This window comes from Carlito syrichta, unplaced genomic scaffold (genome assembly GCF_000164805.1).
Source record: "Carlito syrichta isolate Samal-C Ts95f unplaced genomic scaffold, Tarsius_syrichta-2.0.1 Scaffold296851, whole genome shotgun sequence".
Classification (NCBI taxonomy): domain Eukaryota; kingdom Metazoa; phylum Chordata; class Mammalia; order Primates; family Tarsiidae; genus Carlito; species Carlito syrichta.
In genome coordinates this window covers 122,542-133,485 of record NW_007240947.1, presented here as the reverse complement: position 1 = coordinate 133,485, position 10,944 = coordinate 122,542, and the positions used below count along the sequence as shown (strand labels likewise).

The 10,944-nt window shown below is 49.2% G+C and overlaps 1 protein-coding gene across 2 annotated transcripts in view; it reads right to left on the bottom strand.

Annotated features, from left to right (window-relative positions):
• Positions 1–10,944, bottom strand: part of IKBKB (inhibitor of nuclear factor kappa B kinase subunit beta) — a 54,534-nt gene that overhangs the window by 35,588 nt on the left and 8,002 nt on the right. Inside the window, exons 2-3 of one of the 2 annotated variants that reach the window (XM_008054607.2) lie at positions 3,620–3,714; positions 2,307–2,424 (exon numbers count right to left, since the gene is read on the bottom strand). In XM_008054607.2, the coding sequence (XP_008052798.1) occupies positions 2,307–2,424; positions 3,620–3,714 (213 nt within the window). The remainder of the gene's footprint in view (positions 1–2,306; positions 2,425–3,619; positions 3,715–10,944) is intronic. The other variant, XM_008054608.2, reaches the window with a different exon arrangement.

Sequence of the window (10,944 nt, the reverse complement as noted above, 5' to 3'; positions counted from 1 at the left end):
CCACTGCACTCCAGCCTGGGCGACAGAGTGAGACTCCAACTCAAAAAAAAAAAAAAAATCTATCCTTTTACATGTGCTCCTGTGCTGGCCAAACCTGTCTCTCCCTACCCATGGGTATAGATTATAAACATTTGAGGGGAAGGAACACGGGAAACAGCAGGTCTCAAGAGCTCTGGGCAACAGTGCCCTCCCACAGCACCCCAGGTGACAGTAAGGACAGAAGCCCCTAGGATGTGATCCTTCCTCCTCCCTCTCCACCTGGCAACCACTCTAGGTCAGTCTGAAAGGTTCATCTCCTTTCCTGGTTCACTGGCTCTCTGCTGCCCAGAAGAGCAAGTCCAAAACCCTCTGCCCTAGCCCAGAGCCCTTCATTATCTGCACAGCCCCCTACTTCCTGATGCCCTCTGAGAGCTCACTGATCAACCATGACAGCATGACTTTATCTCTATACAACTGCCGTTAGTAATTGGATGATTATCAAAGGTTAAGAAAATAAAGAGGAAACCAGAGCGCCATTGAGCTCTCCATTTCTCATCGTGGGTCATGCCAAGGACTGTGTTCACATCCTGTCATGAGTGTCCCTCCCCGGAACATGCCCACCCTGATGGCAGGAGTCACCCCGGCAGGTCAACCTCACGGAAAGTTCCCTTCTAAAAAAGAAGGCATAAGACCTAGAGGAGTGATAGGAATAGCACTCAAAGCGCATCCGGGAAAGGCCACATAAAGACAGAATGGATGTCCCTGTGCCTACCTCAACTCACAGACCTTCCTGAGTTGAACGTATCTGCTCCCCCCCAGAGCAACCTAGTTAAAAATAACTCTGAGGCCGGACTTGGTGGCTCAGCCTGTAATTCCAGCACTTTGGAAGGCCGAGGCGAGTGGACTGCCTGAGCCCGTGGGTTCAAGACCAACCCGGGCAACTTGGCGAGACCTCGTCTCTACAATAAAAAAACAAATAAAAAATTAGCCGGGCATGTTAGCGAGCGCCTGTACTTCTGGCTACTTGGAAGGCTGAGGCAGAAGGATTACTGGAGCCTAGCAGGTCGATGCTGGGGTGACCATGAGTGTGCCACTGCACTCCAGCCTGGGCGACAGAGCAAGACTCCAATTCAAAAAAAAAAAAAAAAACTCTGGCCGGGCATGGTGGCTCTCGCCTGTAATCTCAGCACTTTGGGAGGCCGAGGTGAAAGGACTGTCTGAGCCCAGGGGCTCGAGACAAGTCTGGGCAATTTGGCGAGACCTTGTCTCTACAATAAGTCAAAAAATTAACTGGGTGTGGTGGTACATGCCTGTAGTTCTGGCTACTTGGAAGGTTGAGGTGGAAGGATCGCCTGAGCCTAGCAGGTTGAGGCTGCGGTGGCCATGAGCTCACCACTGCACTCCAGCCTGGGCAACAGAGTAAGACTCCAACTCAAAAAATAATAATAATAAATACAAATAAAAATAAAACAAAAACTTTATAAAAAAATAACTCTTGCTCAGAGTTTTCATTTTTTGTAGTATTACACAGCATCATTCAGCCTCACAGATGGAGAGTGGCTTGCAGCTGGGTCCACGTGGGCCGTCGTCAGGCTCTGTTGTGGCAGTTGTGAGGCCTGGGGACCACCCCACCTTTCTAGGCTGTGTACTATCCTCTCATGTCACAGGGCTGCTGGAAGTCAAGTGAGCTAATGTGCAAAAGCAGGTTGTGTGATGCTGTCTCAGGAGCATCTGGGACGAGGTACCCAGGACTATCCCAGACCAGGGAGGGCTGCTGTCACCCTTGAAGTGTATGTTCCAGGAATGAGAAACTGACATGGCAAGAAGGCAGGGGGAAGCCCCGCAGGTGAGTCAGGGGATGGGGGTGGGGATTCTGAGACCACAGCGCAGTCTCCCCTACCCCCATGACTAGGCCTGCTCCCTTCCAGCCACACCACCTGTGTTATATGTGGCGAGGTTGCAGTTGTGCAGGAAAGTCCCTCTTAAAAGGACAGCAGCAGTGCTGACACCAGAGGCTCAAGGCAGCTCCACACACCAAGGAAGAAGAGTTTGTCTTGGAATTCGCCCAGTCCTTCCTCTGGTCCAAAACCAGAATGGCTTTTCCTTGTTACTTCAGGAGTCACATAGCAGAAGTCACAGAAAGTCCTTCCTTGACTTCCTTGTGAGTGCTCAACTCAGGCTCTTGCCTCACATACACCATGTGGGCTGGGCCTGAGGGAGATCTGAAAAGCACAAGCAGCCTACTGAGCTCACTGGCTCCTTGATGATGGCGGTGAGATCACCCCTGCCTGCCCCTCATGTCCTGCCTGTGCCCCCAGAAGCCTCACCTTTCGGAGGTCTCCCCCTTGGCAATACTCCATGGCCAGCAGGGGTAGGTCATTGGGTGCCAAGTTCTGCATCCCCTCAGGAACATCCCGGGCAGCCACCACATTGGGGTGGGTCAGCCTAGGAAAGAGGAAAAGCCAATGAGCACAGAACCCAAGTTTTTGTACCAACCATCCCCATGTCTCAGCAAGGCTTAGCTCTTGATGAAGCCCTGAGATGACCAGAGCCTCGGAGGTGAAGAGAGGAAGATGGGCCCAGGGTGCCGCCCTCAGCACCGGACCTCAGCATGCACCCACTGGCTCCCACACCAGAATGTAAGACTGAGCATATGGAGCGTAACTTCATCCTTGGTGGGCCTACCACAAGCCCTCGCTGCTCTACGAAACTGCTCCTAAGAGCAGAGAAGGCAGGGGACTTCCACTGTTGCCATTCATGCAGGGATATGTATGCATGTCCAGGAGGGAGACAAGTGGCACCTGCTCTTTTTTTGGCATGTTTGTAAATGTGACCAAATGCACCTGATCTTTTAAAGAGGCTAGCAGAGGGAGCACCTGCTTGCTGTCCTCCAAAGCTGACTCCTATGGAACCTTACTAGCCGGGAAGACAGCATCCATCTAGTGGAGAGATGGGACCTGTCTCCACAGTGGAGGAATAAATGCTAATGATGGTGTGACAGCAGGGGACTGGAGCTTTGGAACAGCCTTGGAATTGGTGACAAAGCGAAAAAGAATTTTTTGCTGATAAAAGAAAATTCGCCATGATGACTATTTTAAAGTGTTTAATATGACAAATAAAACTGACCAAAAGCGCTGGGTGCGATGGCTCACACCTGTGATCCCAGCACTTTGGGAGGCAGAGGTGAGTGGATTGTCTGAGCCCAGGGGTTCAAGACCAGCCTAGGCAACTTGGCGAGACCGCATCGCTACAATAAATAAATAAATAGCCGGGCATGTTGGCACACACCTGTGGTTCCAGTTACTTGGAAGGTTGAGGCAGAAGGATAGCCTGAGCCCAAGAAGTCGAGGCTGCGGTGGCCATGAGTGTGCCACTGTACTCCAGCCTGGGCAACAGAGTGAGACTCCAACTCAAAAAACAAAACAAAACTGACCCAAAAGCCCTCGACAGGGTCCAAGGAAGACTTGAAATGTTACCCCTACAGAAGCCTTCAGTCACCTCCCTCGATGGTCCAGCTGGCCTGCAGACCAAAGGCCTGAGATGTAGGACTCTCCTTTCAGACACGGCAGGGCCTCTGCAGCAGACCAAGCTCAGCGTGTCCCCAGCCCCCGGGTTCCCAGCAACTGGCATCAAGCCTCACCTCCTCATGATTTGGATCTCTAAGCACCAGCGCTCACGGTTCCGGGGACTGAGCTCCTGCCGGCACTGCTTAATGGCAATCTGCTCACCTGTTTCCTGCAGGAAGAGCATGGCAGGGATCAGAAGAGGGGAGGTTACCCATGTGTCCTGCCAGGGGTCTCCTCCTTCCTCTCCCCCCACCTTACCCCCTGCCCTCTCCCACCCTATTTCTACTCATCCAGAGTTCACAGACCCGTCAAGGACCTGCTCCGGTCCTACCTCTGCCATGAAACCCCTGCAGTGCAGGCTGCTACAGACTGGAGAACAGAGAGCAAGGTGGGGCCTGGGCAGCAGTACAGGCCAGCAGTAGAGTCATGGGACAGTGACTAAAATGGCGGGCAGGAGCAGGTTCTGGCAGTTTTACATGCTGGGGAACCTGCCCGGGGAGTTCTCACTCTCCAAGCCCCAACTGCAGCAGTGTGAGGCTGAGCCACATGGCACTGCTGGTATTTGATGACCCTGACCTACAAAAATGGTGCTTCAAACGGCTCAACCTAACAGTTCATGTCACTCTAAGTATCTTCAATGCTTCCCACAAGGGTCTGTCTCTTCGGAGGGAATGCAGGCATAACAGTGCAGATGGAAGCCGGGCTCGGTGGCTCAGCCTGTAATCCCGCGCCTTTGGGAAGCTGAGGTGAGTGGATTGCCTGAGCCCACGGGTTCGAGACCCACCTGGGCAGCAAGACCTCATCTCTACAATAAATCAAAAAATCAACCGGGCGTGGTAGCGCATGCCTGTAGTTCCGGCTACTTGGAAGGCTGAGGTGGAAGGATCGCCGGAGCCCAGCAGGTCGAGGCTGCGGTGGCCGGGAACGGCCAATGCACTCCAGTCTGGGCGACAGAGTGAGACTCCAACTCAAAAAAAAAAAAAAAAAAACAGTGCAGATGGAATACAAACCGATCAGATTCCAACTCTGCCATTCACTAGCTATGTGACCTTGGGTAAACCACTTGGTCTGACTCATTTTCTTCATTTGTAAAATGGGAATATTGACAGTCACCTTCCAGGACTGCCATGAGGATGAGACCCTAGCAGTGTCCAGCTCCAGCAGGTGTTCAATAACCTCCCAGAGGGGAACCCAGGTCTCACAGGTCCTCCTGGCACATAAGCCCTCCAAAGCTTGGCTCCCACCTGCATAACCAAGCACCCTCCCACGACTGGCCCTCTGCCTTGCACATCCATGATCTTGCCTGCAGGTGCATAGCACCACAGTCAGTCCAGCTCAAGCGAGTCCTGCTCGCCTCCATGCTCCTATTAGAGGTAACTCCTTCACTGCATATACCAAAGAGCTATTCTCTGTAGGGGAGTGGGTGCTCTCTTTTCCTTGTTAAATCAGATACTTGTCCATCTTTGCGGGCTCTGACTCTATACAATAACCAGCACAACGTCCCCACTGTGGCTTTCTGAGCTGAAGAAAAAAAAGACCATCAATAATCATTTTGTGAATAATTTGCTGAGTGGCTGGTTCCTAAGGATTAATTCATCTCTTCTCACTGCTCAGGAAGAGCTGGAGCTTACTAGATGGGAAGGTGCTGACATTGTGGAGCCAGTAGCTATAGGGAGGGTGGCTCTGTTTCCACTGCCACAGGGAAGTCACCACCATGCCACTGGGCATGGGGGCCTCTGGAATGGCTGAAGGACCGCAGCTCCAGGGGAACCAGTCTGGGAGCTGATCCCACTGCCAGTTAACAAGCTAGCCGGCATCAGCATCCTGTGCATCTGCCACAAGAACCTCCTGCATCTCCCCACCCCTCATGCACCTGGGCTAGAGCTATAACCTGTAAGGCAGCACAGTGAATCCAGTAAGATGAAAGATTCCCAAACGGTACTACTGCTCACTTGATGGTGTACTAGAGGTCCTGCCAAACCATGTTCTCATTTTACAAAAATACACACTGAGAAGAATCTTAAGTCCAGTAAGCGAGCCATTCACATGGTACCAACGGGCCTGAAAAAGAGACTCAGAGTCAAGACCAGCCTGGGCAACATAGCAAGACCTTGTTTCTACAAGAAAATTAAAAAATTAGCCAGGTGTGGTATACGTGTCTATAGTCCCAGCTACTTGGGAGGTTGATGCGAAAGGATCGCCTGAGCCCAGGATGTCAAGGCTGTGGTGAGCTCTGATCATGCCACTGCACTCCAGCATGGGTGAGAGTAAGATCCCAACTCAAAAAAAAAAAAAAAAAAAAAGAAAAGCAGAGGACAATGGCAAGGTGGCATGTGGCTGTCCCTGCAGTGCATCACAGCCTCTCAGTTACCAAACTGGCCAAGGTCCCTGCAGAACAAGGACACATCTAGAAAGAAAAGGAAAAATGGAAACCTCCAAACACACCAGAAACTGTCTAATAAGACCATGGAGCCAACTGGGTGCATAATCCCAGCACTTTGGGAGACTGAGGCGAGAGGAATGCCTGAATCCAGGCATTCGAGACCAGCCTGGGCAACTTGTTGAGACTTCATCTCTACAGTAAATCAAAAAATTAGCTGGGCTGGTGGTGTGTGCCTGTGGTTCCAGCTACTTCGAGGGCTAAGGTGGAAGGATCATCTGAGCCTAGCAGGCCAAGGCTGCAGTGGCTATAAGTGTGCCACTGCACTCCAGCCTGGGCAACAGAGTGAGACTCCTACTCAAAAAAAAAAAAAAAATCACGGAGCCACTGATCAGTATGGCAATCTTAGCACTGATATTCAAGAATTGAAAACCTCAGAAAACTAGGCTGGAAACCGGACAGTAGGCCAGCCGCATGCCAGCAAATAGACATTTCCACACATCTAAACACTCTCAGCTATTTCCACCAAAGTCCAGCACTGCTCTGGCTATGCTTCCATCAGGCAGAGGCCTTGATGCCTACTTTAAAATTTTTATTTTATTTTCAGTCAGAGTCTCACCCTGTCACCCAGGCTAGAGTGCAGTGGCACAATCATGGCCACTGCAGTCTTGACCTGCTAGGCTCAGGTGATCCTTCCACCTCAGCCTTCTAAGTAGCTGGAACCACAGGCACGCGCCACCATGCCAGGCTAATTTTTTGATTTAATGCAGAGACGAGGTCTCGCCAAGTTTCTTAGGCTGGTCTCGAACCACTGGGTTCAGGCAATTCTCTCATCTCAGTCTCCCAAAGTGCTGGGATTACAGGCATGAGCCACCATGTCGGCCCTACTTTTAAAAAGTAGTTCTATTGAGATATAATGCACACACCACATGATTCATCCTTTTACATCATACACTCAATGGCTTCTGGTATACTCAGAGTTGTGTGACCAAAATCAAAACTATGAGCAAAAACTGGCTGGTTTTTGTATTTACTGTAGAGACAAGGTCTCACCAAGTAGCCCAGGCTGATCTCGAACCTCTGGGCTCAGGCAATTCTCTAACTTCCGCCTCCCAAAGTGCTGGGATTATAGGCGTGAGCCACCATGCCCAGCTGACCTCTTTCAAAAACTATAAACCTGTTGCTTTTGAACTCTTTAGAATGGTGGGACAAATGACATGGGCAAAAGCCCATCTGATACTTTTCAAGATCAGGGACCATGTCTAAAGAACATTTCTTCCGTCAGTATGCATGCTGTGTGACATCTCCCTGCACATCATGAGCTTCTGACTCCTTGTGAGTCTGGCTTCAGGTTCCACTTCCTGTTAGTGTTTAGGCACTTTGCCCAGTTCTGTGGTAGCTCCACCAGCTGCAGCACTGACTGACATTGTCTGCTGTGGTTCAAATGCTCATTCCTCCAAAATTCATGTTGAAGTCGAAGCCCTGCTGGAACAGTATGAAACGGTGGGGCCTCATGGGGCAATCAGGCCATGAGGGCTTGGTGCCCATAGGGAGTATTAATGCAGTTATGAAAGGGTGAGTACTAGGCCCCCTTTGCCTCTTTGCCCTCCTGCCTTCTGCCATGTGATGACACCACAAGAAGGCCCTTGTCAGATGCCTGTGCCTGGATCTTGGACTTTCCAGCCTCCAGGACTGTGACAAAATACTTTTTTGTTCACTACAAATGACCCAGTCTCAGATCTTCTGTTGTAGCAGCACAAAACGATCTGCGGCACTGCCATAGACACTTGCTTCCAGGCAGGCAGGATCTCCAGAGGAGCTCAGACTTGAGGAATGCAGAGTTCTGTCAACCCGAGAGGATCAAAGAGAGAACTGAGGGCCAACCTGCAGTATGAGGTAACACTGCTGGGAGCATCCATTTGCCGTGCAGTGTTTCTGTGGAGAGAATGACAAGCCACGGCCTAGCTGAAGATGCTGTAGCTGGTGGTATGTTACCTCAAAAGATATAGACTTTAAACCAAGACACTGAGAAATCTGTATCTATTTAACTTCAATACACAGAACAGTCCACTCATGTCCTACTGCTGTCAGTGGCTGAAATAACTCAATGTATTTCCTAACTGCTCTGTCAGAAGGCTGACACAGGCCTTACTGGGCTAAAATCAAGACATTGGTGGGCTGTGTTCCTTCTGGAGGCTCTAGGGAGATAGTCTCTTCACTTTTCCAGCTCTAGAGGCTGCCCACGTTCCTTGGTTGCAGCCCCTAACCCATCCCCACATCCAGTCACTGCCAGTTGAGTCCTCACACTGCAGCACTCTGACTCCTGCCTCCCTCTCCCTCTTTTAAGGACCTTTGTGACTATACTGGGCCCACCTGTATAAGCCAGGACAATCTTCTATCTAAGGTCAGCTGATTAGCAACCTTAGTGTACTTTTGTTGTGCAGTCTCACATATTCACAGGTTCAAGGGATTAGGGTATAGATACACTGTGAGGGGGGCATTATTCTGTCTCCTACAAATCATACGTTTCCTTTATAAAACAGGATAAGCAGATCTGTCCTGTAAAGGTAGATTAAGACCAGGCTCAGTGGCTCAGCCTGTAATCCCAGCACTTTGGGAGGTCGAGGTAAGTGCATTGCCTGAGCCTGTGGGTTCAAGACCAGCCCGGGCAACTTGGTGAGACCTCATCTCTATAATCAATCAAAAATTAGCTGGGGCCAGGCGCAGTGGCTCAGCCTGTAATCGCAGCACTTTGGGAGTCCAAGGCAAGAGGATTACCTGAGCTTGCAGGTTCGAGACCAGCCTGGGCAACTGGTGAAGCCTCATCTCTACAATAAGTCACAAAAATTAGCTGGGCATGGTGGCGTGCATCTGTAGTTCCAGTTAATTGGGAGGCTGAGGCAGAAGGATCAATCACTTGAACCCAGTAGGCTGAGGCTGCAGTGGCCGTGAGCATGCCACTGCCCTCCAGCCTGGGCAACAGAGTGAGATTCCAACTCAAAAAAAAATTAGCCAGGCATGGTAGCACGTATCTGTAGTTCTCGCTACTTCGAAGGCTAAGACAGAAGGATCACCTGAGCCCAGCAGGTCAAGGTGGCGGTGGCCATAACCATGCCACTGCACTCCAGCCTGGGCGACAGAGTGAGACTCCAACTCAAAAAAAAAGGTAGATTAAGTGACTCAGTAACTTAATTCATTAAATGATTTAGATCATCTGTCTGGCAACAAATTGGATAACTGCAGTCTTTTGTTCAACACAAACACTGGACCAAATGCACAGCTGTCACCTGGCTCAATCCAGAATCCAGGAATAGATTGTGATATTGATGACTGGTTGATATTGGCCTTAAATATCCAAACTCAAACTAAAAAGACTGAACTTAACAATGGGAGCACTGAGCAAGTCTTGGATTAACTAGGCACAGACACCATAACTGACTGTCTACTGTTCATGGGCAGCTCAGCTTGGCCTTCAGCTGCAGGGGAAATCCTGACCTCCGGGACCTAGGAACATCTGATGTAGATACAGACACACCTAAACTTCTTAGGCAGTGGTCTTCATCTGCCTCTAGGAAGTATTCTAAAATATTACAGGTTTCCCATGAGTAATGTCTCAGTTGAAACAGAATGACTCTGTTAAAAACATACCTACTTTAGAAAGCAAAGCTCAAATGAACAGCACAGAAACAGACTACAAGGTCTGACAATTACGCTCATGAACTCATCCTAGAGAAAGTGCTACATACCTCTGCTGAATATCACTACAGTCACCTTCAAAGTACTCTCTTTGGGAAGCTATGCACTGATGCCAGCACCCAGTCTACCTGTCAAAGCAATTCTGGAATGGCCATCATAGCTGTCATCACAAGAATGTCGGAGTTTGCATTAGACCAAGGAACAAACATTAAATTTCTTGTTAAACTTGGCAAGAGTAGAAGTGCAATCAGAGACATGTTAGTCCAAGCTAATGGGGATAATGCCATGAAGAAAATGGCAGTGTAAAAATGGACTAAACATCTTTCTGAGAGGAGAGAAAGAGTCACTGATGAAGGGAGGTCATGATGGCCAGTAACAAGCAGAACTGACAAAAATACTGCAAAAATTCACCAAATTGTATGTCAAAATCATCGACTGTAAGAAGCATAGCAGGCCAAATAAACATCGATAGAGAAACTGGAAATCTTAGCTGAAAATCTTGGCATGAGAAAGAAAGGTATCTGCAAAACTGGTCCCAAAGGAGCTCTTGTATCATGACAATGCACCAGCTCACACAGCACTGTCTGTGAAGGGAGTTTTTAGCCAGTAAACAAATAACTGTATTGGAATACTCTCCCTACTACCCTGATCTGGTCCCCAACTACTTTTTTCTTTACCTGAAGATAAAGGAAATATTGAAAGGAAGACATTTTGATGATGTTCAGGACATCAACGGTAAGTAATACAACAAAAGCTCTGGTGGCCATTCTAGAAAGAGTTCCAAAATTGCTTTGACAGGTAGACTAGGCACTGGCGTTGGTGCATAGCTTCCCAAGGGCAGTACTTCAAAGGTGACCATAGTGATATTCAGCAATGAGGTATGTAGCACTTTTCCTAGATGAGTTCACAAACTTGGCAGACCTCGTATGACTTGTGCTTGTGCAACTCTAGGGAGTCTACGCTTAGCCATCATGGGGATAACTTTCCCTACTTTCCTGGAATCCCCTAAGTCTCAGCTCAGTTCTGTGGAAACCCAGGCTGGGTCTTAGGCACCTCAGTGCCCAGTTTAGCAAGTAGACTCCCCATATGGGACAAAATTTAAGACTGGTTTGCTTTTGAGAAAAAGGGTCAGCAGCATTATCCATGTTGAAGTTAGGTGATAATGAAGAACCCTAGGCTTTGCAATTCTTTTTCTGTTATATGTGAAAACATAATACCTGGTATAAGAGTGAGTGTATCATAAGGTATAAAACAGGCAGTGGGCAAGACCTCATCTCTACAATAAATCAAAAAAATTAGCCGGGCATGGCAGCGCGCACCTGT